At 34.8% G+C, this 23,892-nt stretch overlaps 1 protein-coding gene across 1 annotated transcript; it reads right to left on the bottom strand.

Annotated features, from left to right (window-relative positions):
* Positions 1–800: 800 nt before the first annotated feature.
* LOC112791475 (linoleate 13S-lipoxygenase 3-1, chloroplastic) lies at positions 801–4,554 on the bottom strand. Its single transcript, XM_025834327.3, has 9 exons — positions 3,979–4,554; positions 3,581–3,861; positions 3,268–3,505; positions 2,852–3,118; positions 2,691–2,776; positions 2,506–2,598; positions 2,131–2,432; positions 1,760–2,026; positions 801–1,676 (listed from the first exon to the last, which is right to left on the bottom strand). Exons 1-9 carry the CDS (start codon positions 4,376–4,378, stop codon positions 920–922), a joined length of 2,691 nt encoding a protein of 896 aa, XP_025690112.1. The 5' UTR covers positions 4,379–4,554; the 3' UTR covers positions 801–919.
* Between the last annotated feature and the right edge of the window lie 19,338 nt (positions 4,555–23,892).

Below are 23,892 nucleotides of genomic sequence, written 5' to 3'. Positions count from 1 at the left end.
AAAAAATCATGTGAAATTCCAAGAAGAATGGGATCGCAGTCAGCATTTGGGATGATATGCATGCTCCACTCAGTGATCAAGACCTCCGATTCCTTCTTCGGGGTGCTCCTTGTCACCATTGTCTTCATCCTCTTCAGGGTATCCTTCGTTAAGGACAAGGACTTCCAGGCCTTCTTCGCCGAAGGCTGCACCCTCCTCTGCATCGTCATGGCCTTTTGGAGGGCATCCTTTGAGAGGGAAGTCAAGGACTTCGCCTGCGATTGGCTTCACCAAAGCATCAGGGACGCCCTCTTGGAGAGAGAAGTACGATTAAATTAACAACCATGTTCGTACGTTTTGGATAAGTAGGATTATGTACAAATGAGGATGGTACCTAAAGAATTTGTTAGTTCCCTTTATCTTGGATTTGTGATTGTTTTCTGGAATGGTGTATGACCCAATAACTTGCAATACCCCCACCATGAATAGCTGTGAATATAATATGCCTTTGGACTCTACCTGAAAAAAAGGAAAGACATACATTCTCATCTATGTTCACTTGACATTCCTCACTTCCGAAGTGTTTTGCAGGTAATATCTCCAAGGCATGAATGCTCAAGCTATCCGGTTAGAGCATTTCTCTTTTTAGTTATTACGGATGAATGCATTGTTTGCGGTATTCATTGACAACTATAGGAAGCATAGGAACACATTTATTCTGTTCTTGATTACCCCATTTGAATTCACATATCGTGAATATTTTTAATTTTAACATTTGACTTGACCATAAATTTCTACTCAACCCTTTTTTTAGAGGTTAATTTAAGAAATCCTTCACTTCATTTTATTTTATTTGATATTTTTATAAGGTAACAAATGATGAATTATGCCCCCTAAGGTGAGAACAATAGGACATTGCTCTGTCGCACATATTAGAATGTTAAGCTGTTACACTATTTGGCACCCCTCTTCCTGTGACCCCTTGATCTGACCATGGCATAAGCAATTCATATGGTGTAACTCCAACACCACATCTGTTTCTAAGTTTTTTATCAGCATTTCTTTTCTCAATCTCTGTCTCAATATTTTTTATTTCCATTGAAAATTGTTTGAAGGCATCAAAGATCTCAGGCTCTTCCAACCAAGAACACAAGTCATTTCTGTCTCCTATGTACTCCTCTTCCGGCGAGTGCGCAGAGCCTATGCTAGTCACAGCCATGAACTTTGCTGCTTGAGATAAACTCGGAAGTGATGACTCAAAGTATCTCTGTGGATCCATGACAAAGTCTATGTAGTCAAGATCACCCTCCTTGGGAATTAGTTTTCGCATCAACGCCGGCCGCATTGGAACATATCCACCATAGTGGTATTGGCTAAAGTTCAACACGGCATGTTGTGCTGTTACAATCCAAATAATGGTGGTTAAGATGGAGATGAGATTTTCAGGGGTGGAAAGTTTAGGCCACCAGCTAGCGTTTTTATGATCAGGGTGTCCGAGATTGATGAATTCTTTGTACCAAGATTGAAGTTCATAGTCAGATGAAATGGCGTCAACGTCTTTGTAGTAATGGTTCACATAAGTCTTCACCAATTTCTCTATGCTGGACCATATGAGGAGTCCATCAGCTGCATAGGGATAATCTTCAATGACTAATCTAACACCTTGTGGTTGTGATTCATCAGGAACCGCTAAGCCTCTGCATAAAGTTGAAACTACAAGAGATTATGATTTATGAGATTATAAGTCATAATCATAGAACAATTGTATAATGTATATTACCTTCTTATTAGATCGGTAGGAAGACCTTCTTGGTCAAATTGCCACCAATCTCTGTATGCAGCAGAAGTGATCTGCATAGAATATTTTCCAGGACTGAAGTTAGTCTCTAAGATACCTCCGGCGTTGATGAGTGTCTCACGAGCTGTGGCGTTTGTCTTGAGTGTGTAACGCATATGGGGATGCAGAAGCTTGTATATAGGATGCATAACACTCAATTGTCGATGAGCAGCAATTATGAATGGTTCCATAGTTGCATGTATTCTTAACCTGTTATCATATTTACAAATTGTTAAAGAAATGCGTTATTTGTGCTCATTCTGTTTTATATACTAATTCGACACACACTCCCTCCACCAATTAGAGTTTCATACCAGTGGTGCAGATATGTATGAACAAAAGCATCATTAGAGCAAACATGAGCTTTGCCAAGTTGCCAGAGCCATTTGGTGGTGGTGTCTACAGGAGGTGTGAGCACTTGCTTGGATGAAGTGTTTGGATCCATTGTCGGCAGAGCAAGCTGTATAGCAATGGCTTTTAGAGTTCCCATTTTGGTGAGGAAGAAAATTGTGGTGGTTGCATAAGCTTTGCGGTCATCAAGAGCATTAATTCGATCAACAAAGGGTAGGAAGATATCATGATAGTCCAATATGAACAACTTGTTGTCTTCCAATGCCTACAATTTGAAAGCAGAGAAATAATGTTATGTTATGTTGTGAACTTGGAATGACAACCATTTCCATTTTTACCTGTTGGATGGACATCCCATCGATGTGGTCTATAATGTGTTCTTCTTTTAGTGCTGACTTACAGGGATCCAATTTGCTCACTGGTGGGAAAACCTTTTTGGAGTGGAAAATGACAAAGTTAAGCATCAGAAAGCTTGGTGTCAAGTTTAGAAATGCTACGATAAACTTGAGACATAACTAGGTACCTTGAGCCTTTCAATACTGAGAGGATTTAGCCCTGCTAGAACTTGGCGTCCAAATTCATCATCTTCTAAAAAGTGTGATTTTCCTCCTGAAAATCATTCAACTCCCTTTAAACAATTTGTTTATCTAAAACAAGAAAACACACCATTCCATGTCCACTTACTTGAAAATATCTTTGGAGGATCAAATTTAAAAAGTTCTTCTATAGTGCCACCCAAATTAGAATGAGAGTGCCTTGACTCCCTGATGAAGTTATGGATGTTGAGAACACCTTCATTGCCCATCTTATCTAATAATGCAGGAACAATGTTCCTAGCAATCGCAATCAATTTCGCTCGATCAAGGTCATGCTTCTTTATGTCTGCTAGTTCCTCATCTCTAGGAACGTATATTGACTCTGATCCACTGGGCCTTGATTCCGCATGTGAATCTAGAAAGTAAATGATATCATCACACCCGCATTTCTAGTTAGGCGAAAACTCATTAATAGTTGAAAATCGTTAGATGATTTGACGTATTTGACTAAATTATTTAACAGTTCTAGATATGTAACATTTTTCAATGTGAAATTGAAGTTACCAATTCTAGTAGGTGGACGTCCAGTGCGGCAACGTGTGGGATAAGGGTTGTTTTGGCCACCAAGTGTTGGCCTTTCATACTCATCTCCCTTGTCAGGATCACCTAAATCATTATACACATCATACTCATATATTCTGTCACATGATTTTCTACGCCCTCTACTATCGCCTCTCATCTGCCTTAGATCTCTTTCTCTAACTTGTTTCAATCCAATTGGTGTCTCAAAAGGGAGATACACCTGCCACGTAAGAGTTTGATTATTCTAATAATTAGTAACTTGGAACATGTATATTTTTCGTAGTTAAATTGTTACCTTGTTAAAGAAGAAAATTCTCTTGTGGGGATCAATTTTATTTTCAGGCTGCACCCAAGACTTGCATGGAAAATGAAGATTTAGCTGTTGAATGTTTATGCTGTCCAAGAAGAACTCACTGTCATAGCGATTAAGGACAGCAACTGCTCCAGGTACTCCAAAGTCAGAGTCCACACAGAATTCAACTTTGTAGGTGTTGATGCTTCCTTCACCTCCCAATACGACGTCGTTTTCGGGCCACTCCAACACTATTTCCTCGCTCAACTTTGCCTCCTTACCATCTTCATTTCATATTTCATATATATAATACATAATAATGCATCAAAATTTAAGTAAACAATAAGGCATATATGTATCAAAAGAGGTTTTCTACGATTGAAAGAGAAAGAGATTCTTACTAGGACCAAGTTGATCAGAGCTAACAAGCTGGAGAACAAGACCTTTGTTGGCGTGGGGTTGAACAGTAGGCCTAAAAATGTTGACAAGAGTTTTCATGTTGCTTGCAAACACATTATTATTGTTGTTGTTGTTACCACTTCTCACGGCAACATCGGCAGTTAACTTGGTTATGGTGGTTGTGTTCAAATCCCTCTTCTCACTACTCTCAATCAAAGCCGCCACTACGGTCGGTGCAATTTGCTTCTGCCTCGCTCTAACTATGTTGTTGGTTCGACCACTAATACATGAAAGCATCATTAATCTCCTTTCTTGGCAGAGTGGAGATGCATTATTATGATGTACATGTAGGGGGAATGTATCCAAGAGCGCTAGCATAACACTCTTTGTCCCTGCAGCCATTGTATTTGTTAACTATGGCTAGTGAGGAACATATGTATGTGTATATATATTGAAGTTATATATGATCCAGTTGCCAATTTTCCTAAATTATTTATACACTGAAGGCTTCACGAGGTTAATTAATGATGAGCGGGGATGAATAAAATAAGTCACTGTCCTACATTGTTAGCTATTGTGACTATAGGGCTGGTGTCGGTGAGTTTTTAAGAAAGGAAAAGTCTAGGGCCAGTAACTTCTGTATTTTTTTGTCAGTATTTAACCATTAAAATAAAAGTGAGTGATTTTCTACCATTAGATGTAATCTCACACTATTAAAAATACTATTAATAACCAATTGATAGTTACAAAATACTAAAATTACTGGCCCTTAACATTCTTCTTTAAGAAATATTTTTTTTAATTATATTTTTTAAGATTTTATAAAAAATAAAAATAATTTTATATTTAAATATTTTATATAAATTTTTTTATTTACTAATTATATTTAGGTATAATAATATAAAAATATATTTTTTAATTTATTTATTACATGAAAATATCTTTTTTTTAGATATCTTTAAAAAAATATTTTAAAAAAATATAAATGATAACTTTTTAAAAATATTTTTTTAATAATTTCTTTTACTATTAAAAATTTATCAAATATACTAAAAATAAAGAAAGATATTTTTGGCACAAAAATTTTTTTTATTATCAACTTAATGATGTCCAAATAAACACATAGTCTTTAACTGGTGACTGTTATTATATTATTCAACTAAAGTGACAATAGATAAGTTAGGATTTATATTCAACCTTAATTTTATTTACAGGTTGATTTTTTCACTAAAATTTAAGCTTATCTTATTTGCAGATTTATAACATATGTCAACTCTAACCTTACTTATTTGTCCTCAATTCGCAGATAAAATACAATTTTTAATACTCTGATGAGATATTAAAATTGTAATTTAATATTTATATATTCAATAAATATATTTGGCTTTTATATAAACAAAAATATTAAATTTTCTAATTAAAATTTTTGACTTAGTAGTTAAAAGCTTTTCATATAAATAAGATTTTTTATTCGATACTCACCTATAGAAATTTAACTCAATCTTAAAAGTTAGGTCAAGAAATAAAAGATGTCTTATACTTATATAAATTATTCAAAGACTTTATTTTGTAAGAGATCTGAAATTAATTATTGTTCATTCATATGGTGGAATTGCAACTCCACATCTATCTGTCTCTAAGTATTGGATAAGTGTTTCTCCTCTCAATATATCTGTGTATCTCCTTTGAAAATTGGTTGAAGGCATCAATGATCAATATGTATGTTGATGGAGGAGATCAAGTGTGTAGTATATTAATATATATTGAAGTATTGATTAGGCACTATACTGCTATGCTCCTGTTATATATCATTTAATTCACGAGAGAATAACCATAATCATAATCAAACTTATGCTTATGATAAGTGATAAGTCACTTTCATATTAAGCAATGCATGTATATACCGCATAATATGCATCTACGTATAAAACGTGTAACATGTTTAACTTATTCTGAAATGAAAGAAAACAACTATGCCACGCCTTTAGTTTTTTTTAAGTGTGGTTTATAAATTTTATTTCCTAACCTCTTTTACTTTTTTTTTTCAAGCTACAAATTATTTTTAAAAATATAAACTTTCAAACAATCATTCTAATAGAAGTGTACATAAAAATCAATAAATAGTATAAAATATATTTTAAAAATAAATTAAACAATATATATAATTATTATTAATTTAGTAACTTATTTATTACCTGATATAACATACTACTGTTAGTTGTATATATAATGAGTTAGCCTTAGTTAGTTCTCTCTAATTTTGTTAGTGCAGATTAGCGTAGTATATATACATATGCAGTTAGTTGCTGCATTAGTTGCTATAAACATTTCTTGAGAACAAGTCATAATGAAAGTTAATATTTTTGCCTCATTCTCTTCATTGACTCTAAATCTAAATTTGCTTACCTCTTCTCTCACACACCTTCAACATGGTGCGGTGAGCGTGGAAGCCATGATTAAAGAGGAAATAACTTGATTTATGATCTTTGTGACTAGAAAATTGATAATGAATCCATTCTCTTTTAATCTCCTGTTTCAAATTTTTTCATTCAATTGTTCTTTCACTTCTCACTTCGACATCGTCTCTGACCTAATTTCTCGTCACCATGATCGTTCGTATTCTTACATCAATAATTTTTTTTAATTTCTAATTTCTCTAACATAATTTCTCTCCTCTCAATTCGATTTCTCAGATTTATCTCTTCCTCTTCTAAATTTCTTTTCTTTTCTTCTCTTAGACTCTCGCGACAATGTTTGATGAGAGTGTGTTTGTCTCTTCGTATGTTCATCAAAGAGTGAGGTAATAACTCCGATCAACGAGATCAAGAAAAGAAGGTCTGAATTCTCATCGCCGAAATTTATTGAATTTGTTCCGGAAATGGAGAATTCAAGTTTGGGAGGCTCGACAGGTGGTTCAAGAACCATGGATATGCATCAGATAACATCATTTCTGAGTCAGATATCAGCGATTCAAGCACACATCGCAAAAACTAGTAATCCAATTCAAGATCCAACAAATGTCTATTTTTTTTCACCCATCAGAAAATCCAGGTATCCCCATAACTACCGTTGTTCTTACTGGTCAGAACTATAGTACATGGAGTAGAGAAATGTGGAGAGTACTTAAATCAAAGAACAAAACAAAATTTATTGATGGAAGCATCACAAAACCAGAGAGCACAGATCCATTGTTTGAAATATGAAAAAGGTGTAACACTTATGTAATTGGCTGGATAAATCTTTCACTTAGTCCAGATATTCGTCAAAATGTAACATGGAACAATCTTGCTAGTGATTTGTGGCTTGATCTGAAGCAACGCTATTATCAAGGGGATAGGTACCTTGTTGGTGAATTATATGAAGAACTATACACATTCAGACAAGGTGAATTGGATGTGACATCCTACTACACGAAACTCAAAATAATTTGGAAAGAAATTGACAATTTTCGACAAACACCATCATGTGAATGTGGCATCACGTGTCAATGTGATCTAGGAGTAATTAGGAGCCAAAGGGAAGAAGACAGAATTGTGAAGTTTTTGAGAGGATTGAATGAGCAATATTCTAATGTGCGGTCTCAGATCATGCTCTTGGACAAGTTGCCGAGTCTGAATGTGGTGCTCTCCAAGCTTACTCAACAAGAGAGACAGTTCCTCAATCTTAAAACTACCTCAGACATTTAAATTTTGGCGGCACCTACCAATTCTTTGAACACTGCTATGCCTTCTCAAGGCAGTGGGAGAGGAAGAGGTAGGGGAGGCAAGTTTCAAGCTGGGGGAGGGGCAGAAGAGGCAGAACAAGGATGCAATGTTCGTTTTGTGACAAAATTGGACACACAATAGATACATGTTACAAGAAACACGGACTTCCTCCTCATCTAAGGCAAAGAAACACTAACTCTGCCCCAGCAATGATGAATTGCTTCAACACAGGTGAAGAAATCGAGGAGAGCAATGATGATCTCGGTTTCAATCACCCCTAGTTGGAGGAGATGAAGACTATAGGGAGCGATTTCACTCCAGAACAAAAGGAAGCTTTACTGGCCTTACTCAATAAGCAAGAAACGAAACATATTCATAGCGTGAACCACATTTTAACTCAACCTCAGCCACCTCCTCATGGTAAGGTGACACATATTCTGCATTTTAAATCTCACATAAATACTCTTAATGTTTGCATACAAAAATATAAACCTTGGATAATAGACACTGGTGCCACTGACCATGTGTCATATTGCCTCAGGGATTTTTCTGAAACATTTGAAATTGATTCGATCATTGTCAAACTCCCTAATGGTACTTCCACTGTGAGCTGCATCGTGGGAACCATTAAGTTTTCAGAAAATCTTTATCTTACCAATGCATTGTACATTCCTTCCTTTAATTTTAAACTCATATCAGTGTCGAAACTAACTGCATCATTGCATTGTAAAATAACTTTTTCTAATATAAACTGTGAGATACAGGACAAACACACAGAGAAGATGATTGGTATTACTAACTCTGTTGATGGTCTATACATACTAAATAAACACAGCATTACCCCTCTTGACGAACACCATACTACACACTATATCACAGCACCCACACAAAGAGCACACATGCAACATTTATGACATGATAGATTAGGTCATATTCCTAATAATACACTAGCTGTTATGAAGCAAACTTTCAAGTTCATTGATTGTACAATAAATGAAAATCCTTGTGACTCTTGTCAATTAGAAAAACAAAGAAGATTGCTTTTTTCTCAAAGTGATACTGTTTTTGATAATAATTTTGATTTGCTTCACATTGATATTGGGGACCACTTGCTATTTCGTCTATTAATGGCCATAGATATTTTCTCACTATAATGAATGACAAGTGCAGATTTACTTGGATAAATTTGATGAAGACTAAGGCTAAAGTAGCATCTTTGATGCAAAAATTTGTTAAACTTGTCAAAAACCAATTTAAAAAATCTGTAAAAATTATTCGAACTGACAATGGTCCTGAACTTTTAATACCAACCTTTTATGCTTCATTTGGAATTTTGCACCAAAGGTCATGCATTGAGACGCCACAGCAAAATGGTGTTGTTGAACGAAAGCATCAACACATTTTGACTGTGGCAAGGGCCATTATGTTCTATGCCCAAATACCTAAGTGTTATTGAAGTTTTGGAGTGATCCACGCAGTCTATTTGATAAATTGAATTTTCACACCTCGTTTACATGAAAAATCTCCGTTTGAAGTACTGCATAAATCACTCTCCCATTTCTCTTACCTTAGAGTATTTGGTTGTTTGGCATATGCAAGCACGATCAAGAATAGTAGAACAAAATTAGACCCTTGTTCAAGAAAATGTGTTCACCTCGGTTTCAGGGAGGGTACCAAAGGTTATGTGCTTCTTGATCTGATTTCAAAAGAAATTTTTGTGTCTCAAGATGTCAAATTCTATGAAAATCATTTTTCATATATTGCTTAATCTCAGTTACGTATTGATTCTCACCAAGAACCAGGTTTTCAACAACATAATATACCCCACGTCATGCATGATTATGATTTGTTTGACCACCACATAACCGATCTGCACACTTCTGTTTCCAATCCACTCCACACTAATCAACCTACACCACACATACACACTACCACACAGCCCACAGATATTGAATCCTCGAGTCCAGCATTGCATGCACAACCCACTCATTCAAACATTCAATATCACAATGTATCATCATCTTCTCACCCCACACCAAGAAGATCATCACGCATTAGTAAACCACCAGCATACTTAAAAGATTATAAATGCATGAATATTACTAATAATCACAACAGAGAAACTTCTTCCAATCAACGATATCAAATCTCAAAGTTTTTATCATACAAATCTCTTTCACCCATGCATAGTGCATACTCATTAGCTATCTTGAACATTGAGCCTAAATGCTATGAAGATGTCATACTTGAACCTTGTTGGCGAGAGGCCATCCGAGCTGAATTGGATGCACTGAATGAGAACAAAACATGGATATTGACTTCCCTTCCGAGTGGTAAGAAGGCGATTGGTTGTAAGTGGATCTTTAAGGTCAAATATCACCCTGATGGTAGTGTTGAGCGACACAAGGCTCGTCTCGTAGCAAAGGGGTTCATTCAAGTCCGTGAAATTGACTATAAAGACACGTTTAGTCCCGTTATCAAGCTAGAAACATTGCGGGTTATTTTGGCACTAGCTGCTATCAAGGGATGGCATTTGAAGTAAATTGACGTTAATACCGCCTTTCTACATGGTGAGCTTGATGAGAAAGTGTACATGAAACCCCCCGAAGGTCTTGCGATAGCTCCGGGTCAGGTTTGCAAGCTTGAAAAGTCTCTATATGGGCTTAAACAAGCTAGTAGACAATGGAACTTCAAACTGAAATCTATTCTGCTGGAGTTAGGATATAATCAGTATAAATCTGATTACAACATGTTTACTAAATCCCAAAGTACTGATTTTACAATCATTTTGGTTTATGTTGATGATTTAGTGTTGGCAGGGGACGATTTGTTTGAAATTGAAAGGGTGAAACAAACTTTGCATGACAGATTTCGGTTTAAGGACATAGGTGATCTCAAGTTCTTCCTTGGCTTAGAGGTTGCTAGGTCTTCAAAAGGCATAGCTTTATATCAGCGAAAATATGTTCTAGATCTCTTGGGGGACACTGGCTTTGAGCTTTGTAAGCATGCCTCCACTCCCATGGACTATGGGGCGAAATTGAGCAAGGATGATGAAAATAGTCTGCCTGATTCTTCCGATTATAGAAAAATCATTGGAAAACTGTTGTATCTCTCAAACACAAGGCCGGATATAAGCTTTACAATTGGCAAGCTCAGCCAATTCTTGGATTGTCCCACAACTAATCACTTGCAAGCGGCACATAAGATCCTCAAGTACATAAAGAATTCTCCGGCAGCGGGGTTGTTCTTCTTGGCCAATTCCGATATATCTCTCACTGGATTTTCTGATTCTGACTAGGCTGGATGCCCTGACTTGCGACGATCGGTTTCAGCCTATTGCTTCTATGTGGGTTCCTCCGTTGTCACTTGGAAGAGCAAGAAGCAAGTAACCGTCGCAGTTTTTTCCTCTGAGGCAGAATATCGGGCTCTTGCACTGGCCACCAGAGAAGCTCAATGGCTTAGTTATGTGTTGAAAGACTTAGGAGCGCCACTTGGTAAACCTGTGAATTTGTACTGTGATAGTAAATCTACCATTTATATTGCTACTAACCCAGTATTTCACGAGCGTACAAAACATATTGAGACTAATTGTCACATTGTGAGGGATAAATGGCAAGAGGACTTAATTTATCTGTTACCAATTTCTACACATGAACAAGTCGCAGACATCATGACTAAGCCTCTGGCATCAAGACCGTTCAGCACATTGTGTAGCAAATTTGAATTGTTGGATATTTTTATGTCCAACTCTCCCAGCTTGAGAGAGGGTATTACCTGATATAACATATTGCTGGTAGTTGTATTTATAATGAGTTAATTTTAGTTAGTTCTTCCTAATTTTGTTAGTGCAGATTAGTGTAGTATATATACATATGCGGTTAGTTGCTGCATTAGTTGCTGTAAACATTTCTTGAGAACAAGTCATAATAAAAATTAATATTTTTGATTCATTTTTTTTATTGACCGTAAATCTAAACTTGCTTGCCTCTTTCCTCGTACATCTTCAACATTATTTTTAAATTAAAGTTACAAATTGTTTATACAAATTTATCAACTAAAAGTTATTTGATATAAACAACTTTCAGCAGTTGTAGAAATATGATTTCTGAAAAGAAAGAACTTTCGTTTATTATGTAGGGATAAGGATAAAATATAAAAAAGATTCCGATAATGGGTGGTCCAAATCCAAGTGAATTATGCTGAAAGGATACTTGTCCATCAGCACTCCTCTGATGTCGGATAACTAGCAGACAAGACAATGTTTGGTAGTAAGAAAAACACACAAAAATTAAACACTGAAGGATTCACGAGGTTAATTCATGATGAGGGGGGTGTATAAAATAAGTGGCAGCTATTGTGGCTATAGTGTCTGGGAATAGATCTTTTTAATTTTTTTTAATAATTGAAAAAATAAATTATAATATTTTATCATTAATTTTATAAATAAAATTAAAAATAAATATGAGAGAGAATAATAAAAGATTAAAGATTATATTTTATATTCTTAATTTTTTTAATAATTAAAAAGATTTATTTTCGTTTTAATATAACCATTGACTCTTATTATTATTATTACGGTAAATTTTATAGTATTTTTGTTGTAATGTTTAAATTATCTAATTTATTTTTTTAAATAAAAAATAAAATATTTAAAATAAAAAATAAATTATTTAAAATTTATTAAATATTATCTATTTATTTTTTTAGTAACTTAGGCATGATATTAAAAATATTATAGTACTCACCTATTATTATTCAGCCTCATGCTAAAAATTTTAGAGCTATTCCTCTTGTTTTGACCAGAATTAAGAAGTAACTAGGCGTCAAATTCAAATCATATGAATAATATAAGTCCAGACTTATCTATTTTGTTTTGTTTTTATTTTTTAAATCCAGGCTTAAGTGTTTTTAAAAATCTAATAAATTATTATTAGTAAGTTACCTTTATATATTTATTCGTAAATTGGCCTAATTAATCCTAATTTGTTTAGATATATCTAAATCTATTAAAATATAAATAAATATATAAATGATATTATTATATCAAAAATATTATTTATATACTAAAATTAGTTATTAAAATTATTTATTCATATATTTGTGTATAACTATATGTATGATTTAATTTATTTTTAATATATATTTATATTCTATCATGTATTTTATATTGGTGGCTAACTTTGATAACTTATTTTGGTGTACACACATAGCATAACTCTTGTTATATATATGATTAAGATAATTTATTATTATAAATGCTTTTACATATTAAAAAAATGTAGATATTATTATATATATATTAAATTTGATATGTTGTACATTAGTGTTTTTTTTTAAATAAATTAAGTGCCTGTGGTGAGAATAATTGTAACAGATAATATAGTTTGTGTTATTATGTTTTCTGGCTACTTTTTGTTACTCAAGAGTTTATATTGGAACAGCCTATAACAAGTTAAAAAAAATTATATTTATATACTGAAATTAGCTATTATATATTTTTATATTAATATATATAATTTAATTTATTTTTAATATTATTTTATATTTTAATATGTATTATATATATATATATATTATATATATTAATAATTAATTTTAGTATATATCTATTATTATTATTATTATTATTATTATTATTATTATTATTATTATAACAACATTAGCTGATAAATTAAAATACTCTGGACAAATTAAAAACAATCGCTTTTGAACACTAATATTGACATCTAAAGTTATGTCGTCTTAGCTTCAATATATATATATATATATATATATATATATATATATATAAACAAAGTACATGAACACATGAAAAAGGTTATGTTAAAAAATATTTTTCTTCTTTATATACATTGAAAGGTAATAAGGTATTAAGAGCTTAAATTAAAGATTCAAAGAGCTAATAGCGAGTTTAGAGAAAATAAAAGAAGTGGAAAAGAGAGAAAAAAATAAATCTGTTAATTGTATTGTGAAAATGAAAAGAAGTTACTGTAGTAATGAGTTTTGCTACTTATAGTCAAAGAGTCTTTAAAATTTTTTAGCCACTAACTAATTTCAGTTCAGTAACTGATTAGCTAACCAACTAGCTCAACTAAAGGTAGTTACTAAAACTTAAACATACCTAACATTATCTCTATTTTTTCTTTTTTCTTGTCTTGTCCTGCTTTGATCATCATCATCTTTACTTTCTCCTTTTTGCCCTGCATTGATCATCATGTATCATCATCTCTAGTTGTCTTGTTCTACTATTTTTTTTATCATTGCTTTTGATTTCTCTGTCTTTCATTTCTTCAGCTGCATTGTCCAATTCTTCAATACTCAATTTAGTCCTAAAGTGCAGAAAGTTATCAGAAGACACAACCTTTGTTAGAATATCAGCAGCCTGCATGGTTCCTGGTATGTGACTTACTTTAATGTCTTTACTATTCACATGATCCCTAACAAAATGAAGGTCTATCTCAAAATATTTGGACTTTGAATGTAGGATTGGGTTGGCAGCAAGTAGAACTGCACTTAAATTGTCACAGTAGACCATAGGTGCCTCTTTTGGTGGAAATTGTAGCTCACACATTAAGTTTTTCATCCAAATTAGCTCAGCTACTAGGTCTGCCATACTCCTATATTCAGCTTCCGTGCTTGATCTTGCTACTGCTGTTTGCTTCCTTGAAACCCAGGAAATTAGATTTGAACCAAGAAATACACAATACCCGCTTGTTGACTTTCTATCATCAGGGTCCTCAGCCCAATCTGAGTCACTATAGGATGTGACTTCCATAAAGTTAGCATTCTTCAGGCGCAATCCATGTCTTATTGTACCACTAAGATACCTAAGTATTCTCTTTACCATCCTCCAATGAATATTTAGAGGAGCTTGTACAAATTGTGACATCTTATGTACACTGTATGAAATTTCAAGTCTGGTCACTGTTAGATATTATAAGCTGCCAATAATTGACCTATACAACTGAGGGTCATCAAAGTTGGAATCACCATGGGCTGATAACTTCACTGTTGAGGGCAGAGGGTGTGACAGCTTGAGAAATCTTCCATTTTTGCTTTTTTCAATACCTTATTGATGTACTTTTATTGAGAGAGAAGCAGCCCTCCATCACTTGTCTTAGCTACCTGAATTCTAAGAAAGTAGTGAAGATTATCCATGTCTTTGAGTGCAAATTTTGCATTCAGTTTTTTAATCACTTCTTATACTTGTATTTTAGACTTTCCTGTGATAATTATATCATCAACATATACCAACACAAAGGTCTTCGCTCCATTCATCACCCTTAGAAAAATTGACACATCTGATTTGGTTGCCTTGAACCTAATTTCTTTCAATCCATTGGCAAGCTTGTGATACCACTCTCTAAGGGCTTGCTTTAATCCATAGAAGGCCTTAATTAATCTACAAACTACTGACTAGTGTGGAATCTCTTTTTTCATATCCCTTTAGCTGCTTCATATACACTTCTTCCGCCAAGTCTCCATGTAAAAAGGCATTGTTTACATCCAATTGCCTAATTGTCCATGATTCAGCTAGGGCAATTGGTAATAGAACTCTTATTGAAGTAGGCTTGACCATTGGGCTGTATGTCTCAGTGAAGGCAAACTCTGGTCTCTATGAGTACCCTTGTGCTACCAGTCTTGCCTTGCATTTTCGCAACGACCCATCAGAATTGTACTTAATTCTGAATACCCATCTTTTTTCTATTGCTTCTCTATTGGGAGGGAGAGTGACTATTTCCCATGTTTTATTTTTCAACAGGGCTTCATATTCCAAATCTATAGCTGCCTTCCATTCAGGGGATTGAAGTACTTGCTGTACATTCTGGTGCACAAAATTGTGATATCAATGGCGCCAACAACTTGGTACACACAATTGTAATATCACTCTTTTTCACAACTTCGCACAACTAACCAGCAAGTGCACTGGGTAGTCCAAGTAATAAACCTTACGTGAGTAAGAGTCGATCCCACAGAGATTGTCGGCTTGAAGCAAGCTATGGTCATCTTGAGAATCTCAGTCAGGCAGATTTAAATGGTTATGGAGTTTTAATAATTAAAAGATAAATAAACATAAAATAAAGATAGAGATACTTATGCAATTCATTGGTGGGAATTTCAGATAAGCGTATGGAGATGCGTTATTCCTTCTGAATCTCTGCTTTCCTACTGCCTTTATCCAATCCTTCATACTCCTTTCTATGGCAAGCTATATGTTGGGTGTCACCGTTATCAATGGCTACTTCCCGTCCTCTCAGTGAAAATGGTCCTCTACGATTTCTGTACGGCTAATCAACTGTCAGATTGCTCGTCTCGGATGAAAAATACCATGCACAGATATCGTATGGCTAATCAGCTGTTGGTTCTCGATCGTGTAGGAATAGGATTTACTATCCTTTTGCGTCTGTCACCACACCCTACAGTCGCGAGTTTGAAGCTCGTCATAATCATCCCATCCCAGATCCTACTCGGAATACCACAGACAAGGTTTAGACTTTCTAGATCTCAGGAATGCTGTCAATGGATTCTAGCCTATACCACGGAGATTCTAATCTCATATTCAGATGCCCCATTGTCAGAGGAGAGTTGATGTGAATCGTTGATTAGAAACCCAAGAGATATACCTTCAAGCTTGTTTTCATGTAGAACGGAAGTGGTTGTCAATCACGCGTTCATAAGTGAGAATGGTGATGAGTGTCACATAATCGTCACATTCATCTTATTCTTGTGTGCGAATGAATATCTTAAAATAAGAATAAGCATGAATTGAATAGAAGAACAATCGTACTTTGCATTAATGCTCGAGGAACAGCAGAGCTCCACACCTTAATCTATGGTGTGTAGAAACTCCACCGTTGAAAATAAATAAGAACAAGGTCCAGGCATGGCCGAATGGCCAACCTCCCTAAATGGCATATGAATTCAAAAATAGGGAAAAAGACCCCTAATACAATAGTTAAAAGTTATATTTATACTAGACTAGTTATTAGGGTTTATAGAAATAAGTAAATGATGCAGAAATCCACTTCTGGGCCCACTTGGTGTGTGCTTGGGCTGAGCATTAAAGCTTTCATGTGTAGAGACTTCTCTTGGAGTTAAACGCTAATTTGTAACTTGTTTCTGGCGTTTGACTCTAGCTTGCAACTTGTTTCTGGCGTTTAACGCCATAATAGCGCAGAAAGCTGGTGTTAAACGCCAGTTTTCGTCGTCTAAACTCAGACAAAGTATTGACTATTATATATTGCTAAAAAGCCCTGGATGTCTACTTTCCAACGAAATTGAAAGAGTGACATTTGGGTTTCTGTAGCTCCAAAAAATTCCATTTCGAGTGCAGGGAGGTCAGAATCCAACAGCATCAGCAGTCCTTTTTCAGTCTCTGAATCAGATTTTTGCTCAGGTCCCTCAATTTCAGCCAGAAAATACCTGAAATCATAGAAAAACACACAAACTCATAACAAAGTCCAGAAATGTGAATTTTGCTTAAAAACTAATAAAAATATACTAAAAAGTAGCTAGATCCTACTAAAAACTATCTAAAAACAATGCCAAAAAGCGTATAAATTATCCGCTCATCACAACACCAAACTTAAATTGTTGCTTGTCCCCAAGCAACTGAAAATCAAATAGGATAAAAAGAAGAGAATATATAATAAATCTCACAATATCAATGAAACTTAGTCCCAATTAGATGAGCGGGGCTAGTAGCTTTTTGCTTCTGAACAGTTTTGGCATCTCACTTTATCCTTTGAAATTCAGAACGATTGGCATCTATAAGAACTCAGAATTTCGGATAGTGTTATTGATTCTCCTAGTTTAGTATGTTAATTCTTGAACACAGCTACTTTATGAGTCTTGGCCGTGGCCCTAAGCACTTTGTTTTCCAGTATTACCACCAGATACATAAATGCCACAGACACATAACTGGGTGAACCTTTTCAGATTGTGACTCAGCTTTGCTAAAGTCCACAGTTAGAGGTGTCCAGGATTCTTAAGCTCATTCTTTTTACTTTGGATCATGACTTTAACCACTCAGTCTCAAACTTTTCACTTGAACCTTCATGACACAATCACATGGTTAGGGACAGCTTGATTTAGCCGCTTAGGCCTGGATTTTATTTCCTTGGGCCCTCCTATCCATTAATGCTCAAAGCCTTGGATCCTTTTTATCCTTGCCTTTTGGTTTAAAGGGCTATTGGCTTTTTCTGCTTGCTTTTTTTTCTTTTTCTTTTTTTCTTTTAATTTTTTGCCACTTTTTTTCACTACTTTTTCTTGCTTCAAGAACCAATTTCATGATTTTTCAGATTATCAATAATATTTCTCTTTGTTCATCATTCTTTCAAGAGCCAACAATTTTAACATTCATAAACTTCACTATAAAAAATATGCACTGTTCAAGTATTCATTCAGAAAATAAAAAGTATTGCCACCACATGAAAATAATTAAACTAATTTCAAGATAAAACTTGAAATCCAAGTACTTCTTGTTCTTTTGTAATTAGGCACATTTTTCATTTAAGAGAGGTGAAGGATTTATGGAATTATTCATAGCTTCAAGGCATAGATACTAGACACTAATGATCATGTAATGAAGACACAAACATAGACAAACATATAAAGCATAAAATCGAAAATCAGAAAAATAAGAACAAGGAGATTAAAGAACGGATCCACCTTAATGATGGCGGCTAGTTCTTCTTCTTTGAAGATCCTATGGAGTTCTTGAACTCCTCAATGCCTCTTCTTTGCCTTTGTTGCTCCATCCTTAGTGCTTTTGGTGCTCCTATCCTTAGTTGCTCCCAATAGTTATGTGGAGGAAAATGTATTCCTTGAGATATCTCAGGGATTTCTTGATGAGAGAATTTCTCATGCTCTTGTTAAGGTCTATGAGTGGGCTCTCTTATTTGCTCAATCATTTTTCTAGTGATGGGCTTTTGAGATGAATCTCTCCATCTTCCATGACTCGGAGGTGGAAGTTTTTGCCTTTCTTTTCCTCTTTTTAGAGGTTTCTCCGGCCTTAGATGCCATAAATGGTTATGGAAAAATAAAAAGTAATATTTTTACCACACCAAACTTAAAAGGTTTGCTCGTCCTCGAGCAAAAGAAGAAGGAAAAAAGAGGAAGAAGAAGAAAATGGAGGAGATAGAGGGTGGAATGTGGTTCGGCCAAGGGGTTAGGAGAGGATTTGTGATGTGTGAAAATGAAGGAGTAGAGAGGGGTATTTATAGGAAAAGAGAAGGAGGTTGGCCGAATGGAATTGGGTTGGTTTGGGAGGGAAAAGTGTTTGAATTTGAAAGTGAGGTAGGTGGGATTTTTGGGGAAGAAGGATGGAGGTGATTGGTGAAGAGAATATAGGGAAGAGAATAGGATTTGATAGGTGAGTGGTGTTTTGGGTAGAGTGTTATAGAGATGTATGAGGGGGAGAGGTAAGGTAGGTGGGAATCCTGTGGGGTCCACAGATCCTGAGGGGTCAAGGATTTTTCATCCTTGCTCCTTTTGGGCGTGCAAAACGCCCTTATTGTGCAATCCTGGCGTTTAACGCCAGACTGCTGCTTGTTTCTGGCATTAAACGCCAGTTTTTATTCCTTTTCTGGCGTTAAATGCCAAGCTGCAACTTGTTTCTGGCGTTTTACGCCAGTTTGTTGCTTCTTTCTGGCGTTTAACGCCAGTCTGGTGCTTTTTTCTGGCGTTTAACGCCCAGAATGGTGCCAGACTGGGCGTTAAATGCCCATTCTGCTACCCTTTACTGGCGTTTAAATGCCAGTAAGTTTATCTTCCAGGGTGTGCTATTTTTAATGCTGTTTTTTATTTTTCTTTAATTTTGCAGTAATTTTTGTGACTCCACATGATCATCAACCTAAAAAAAAGAAATAACATAGATAAATAAAAATTGGGTTGCCTCTCAACAAGCACTTTTTTAATGTCAATAGCTTGAAAGTGGGCTCTCATGGAGCCTCATAGATATTCAGAGCATTGTTGGGACCTCCCAACACCAAACTTAGAGTTTGAATGTGGGGGTTCAACACCAAACTTAGAGTTTGGTTGTGTCCTCCCAATACCAAACTTAGAGTTTGACTGTGGGGGCTTTGTTTGACTCTGCATTAAGAGAAGCTTTTCTTGCTTCCTCTTCATGGTTACAGAGGAAGATTCTTGAGTTTTAAACACAAGGTAGTCCTCATTCATTTGAAGGATCAAGTCTCCTCTGTCCACATCAATCACAGCTTTTGCTGTGGCTAGGAAAGGTCTTCCAAGGATGATGGATTCATCCTCATCCTTCCCAGTGTCTAGGATTATAAAATCAGCAGGGATGTAAAGGCCATTGACCTTTACTAGCATGTCCTCTACCTGTCCATAAGCCTTTTTCATGGATTTGTCTGCCATCTCTAATGAGAATTTGGCAGCCTATACCTCAAAGATTTCTAATTTTTCCATTACAGAGAGTGGCATTAAGTTTATGCTTGATCCCAGGTCACACAGAGCCTTCTCAAAGGTTATGGTGCCTATAGTACATGGAATTAAGAATTTACCAGGATCCTATTTCTTTTGAGGTAATGTCTGCCTAACCAAGTCATTCAGGAGCAAGGGAGTTCATCCACCCAAGTCTCATTACCAAATAACTTGGCATTCAACTTCATGATTGCTCCAAGGTACTTAGCAACTTACTCTTCAGTAATATCTTCATCCTCTTCAGAGGAGGAATAGTCATCAGAGCTCATGAATGATAGAAGTAGGTTCAATGGAATCTCTATGGTCTCTAGATGAGCCTCAGATTCCTTAGGTTCCTCAAATGGGAACTCCTTTTTGTCTAGAAGACGTCCCATGAGGTCTTCCTCACTGGAATTCATGTCCACCTCCTCCTCTCTAGGTTCGGCCACACCAAGTAAGGTTATGGCCTTGCACTCTCCTTTTGGATTCTCTTCTGTATTGCTTGGGAGAGTACTAGGAGGAATTTCAGTGACTCTTTTACTCAGCTGGCCCACTTGTGCCTCCAAATTTCTAATGGAGGACCTTATTTCATTCATGAAACTTATAGTGGCCTTAGATAGATCAGAGACTATGTTTGCTAAGCTAGAGGGGCTCTGCTCAGAATTCTCTGTCTGTTGCTGAGAGAATGATGGAAAAGGCTTACTATTGCTAAACCTATTTCTTCCACCATTATTAAAGCCTTGTTGAGGCTTTTGTTGATCCTTTCATAAGAAATTTGGATGATTTATCCATGAGGGATTATAGGTGTTTCCATAGGCTTCACCCATATAATTCACCTCTGCCATTGCAGGGTTCTCAGGATCATAAGCTTCTTCTTCAGAAGATGCTTCTTTAGTACTGTTGGATGCATTTTGCAATCCATTCAGACTCTGAGAAATCATATTGACTTGCTGAGTCAACATTTTATTCTGAGCGAATATGGCATTCAGAGCATCAATTTCAAGAACTCCCTTCCTCTGAGGCATCCCATTATTCACAGGATTCCTTTCAGAGGTATACATGAACTGATTATTTGTAACCATTTCAATGAGTTCCTGAGCTTCTGTAGGCATTTTCTTTAGGTGAATAAATCCACCTACAGAATGGTCCAATGACATCTTAGACAATTCAGACAGACCATCATATAATATATCCAAGATCGTCCATTCTGAAAGCATGTCAGAAGGACACTTTTTGGTCAGTTGCTTGTCTCTTTCCCAAACTTCATAGAGGGATTCACCTTTTTTCTGCCTGAAGGTTTGAACATCCACTCTAATCTTGCTCAGCTTTTGAGGAGGAAAGAATTTGGCTAAGAAAGCCATGACCAGCTTATCCCAAGAGTTCAGGCTATCTTTAGGTTGAGAGTCCAACCATATTCTAGCTTTGTCTCTTATAGCAAAAGGGAAAAGCATAAGCCTGTAGACCTCGGGATCAACTCTATTGGTCTTAACAGTATCACAGATCTGCAAGAATTCAGTTAAGAACTGAAAAGGATCTTCTGATGGAAGTCCATGAAACTTGCAGTTCTGTTGCATCAGAGAAACTAATTGAGGCTTTAGCTCAAAGTTGTTTGCTCCAATGGCAGGGATTGAAATGCTTCTTCCATGGAAGTTAGAATTTGGTGCAGTAAAGTCACCAAGCATCTTCCTTGTATTGTTGTTGGGTTCGTCCATCTCTACTTCTTTTTCGAAAATTTTAGTAAAGTCCTCTTCAGAGTGTTGTGTTTTAGCTTCTCTTTAGCTTCTTCTTTAGAGTCCTTTCAGGTTCTAGATCGGCTTCAACAAGAATGTTCTTATCCTTGCTCCTGCTCATGTGAAAAAGAAGAGAACAGAAAAGGAAAGAAATCCTCTATGTCACAGTATAGAGATTCCTTTATGTGAGTAGAAGAAGAGAAGAATAGAAGAATGATGTAGAGAGAAGAGATGAAGAATTCGAACACAGAGAGGGAGTGGGGGTTCGAAATATGAGTAGAAGAGAAGTGTTAGTAAATAAATAAATAAATAGAAGGAGATGAGAGAGAGAGAGAATTCGAATATTAAAAGAAGAGAAAAGAGAAATATTTTTATTTTTATTTTATTTATGATGTTAGTTTCAAAAATTAAGAGAAGAAATAAAATTAAATTTAAAACAATTAGTTAATTAAAAGAATTTTGAAAAAGAGGAAGGTGATTTTCGAAAATTAGAGAGAGAAACGTAGTTAGGTGGTTTTGAAAAAGATAAGAAATAGTGAAACAAACAAAAAGTCAATTAGTTAATTGAAAAAGATTTGAAAATCAATTTTGAAAAGATAAGAAGTTAGAAAAGATTTTGAAATTAAAGTTTGAAAAAGATATGATTTGAAAAAGATATGTTTGAAAAGATATGATTGAAATTTATTTTGAAAAAGATTTGAAAATGAAATTAAAAAGATTTGATTTTTAAAAATTAAAGTTGATGACTTGACTAACAAAAAACTAAAAAATATGATTCTAAAATTTAAAGTTTGAATCTTTCTTGACAAGAAAGTAACAAACTTGAAATTTTTGAATCAAAACATTAATTGTTAGTGTTAATTTCAAAAATTATGAAATAAAGATAGGAAAAAGATTTTGAAAATCAATTTAAAAAAAATTCGGACATATAAAAGAAAAATGAAAAAGATTTGATTTTTGAAGAAGATTTTGAAAAGATAAATTTTTGAAATTGAAATCTTGATTTGACTAATAAGAAAAAACTTATTTTAAAAAATTTTGACTAAGTCAACCCAAAGATTTCGAAATTTATGAGAAAAATAAGGGAAAGATATTTTTTTATTTTTGAATTTTTTAATGAGTAAAAAGAAATACCACAAAATGACTCAACACATAAAAATGTTGGATTAAAACAAATGATGCATGCAAAAATACTATGAATGTCAAGATGAACACCAAGAACACTTTGAATATCATGATGAACACCAAGAACTTATTTTTGAAAAATTTTCAAGAAAAGAAAAACATGCAAGACACCAAACTTAGAAATTTTTATTGCTTAGACACTAAGGATTCAAAAATGCATATGAATAACAAGAAAAGACACAAAACAATAAAATGTAAAGATCAAACAAGAAGACTTACCAAGAACAACTTGAAGATCATGAAGAACACATGCATGAATTTTCGGAAATTTTTTTGAGAAAGATAAAAATATGCAATTGACACCAAACTTAAAAATTGACTCTAAACTCAAACAGGAAACACACAATTTTTTTATGATTGTATTAAATTTTTTTTGTAATTTTTCGAAAATTATTTTTAGAAAAAACGAAAAAGAAGAAAGATTTTGAAAGATTTTTTTTGAAAACTTTTTGAAGATAAAATAAAGGTTGAAACAAGTAGAAAAATACCTAATTTGAGAAACAAGATAAACCGTCAGTTGTCCAAACTCGAACAATCCCCGGCAACAGCGCCAAAAACTTGGTGCACGAAATTGTGATCTCAATGGTGCCAACAACTTGGTACGCACAATTGTAATATCACTCTTTTTCACAACTTCGCACAACTAACAAGCAAGTGCACTAGGTCGTCTAAGTAATAAACCTTACGTGAGTAAGGGTCGATCCCACGGAGATTGTCGGCTTGAAGCAAGCTATGGTCATCTTGTAAATCTCAGTCAGGCGGATTCAAATGGTTATGGAGTTTTAATAATTAAAAGATAAATAAACATAAAATAAAGATAGAGATAATTATGCAATTCATTGGTGGGAATTTCAGATAAGCGTATGGAGATGCG

This window comes from Arachis hypogaea, chromosome 3 (assembly GCF_003086295.3).
Source record: "Arachis hypogaea cultivar Tifrunner chromosome 3, arahy.Tifrunner.gnm2.J5K5, whole genome shotgun sequence".
NCBI lineage: Eukaryota > Viridiplantae > Streptophyta > Magnoliopsida > Fabales > Fabaceae > Arachis > Arachis hypogaea.
This window is presented reverse-complemented; position numbering and strand designations above follow the sequence as displayed.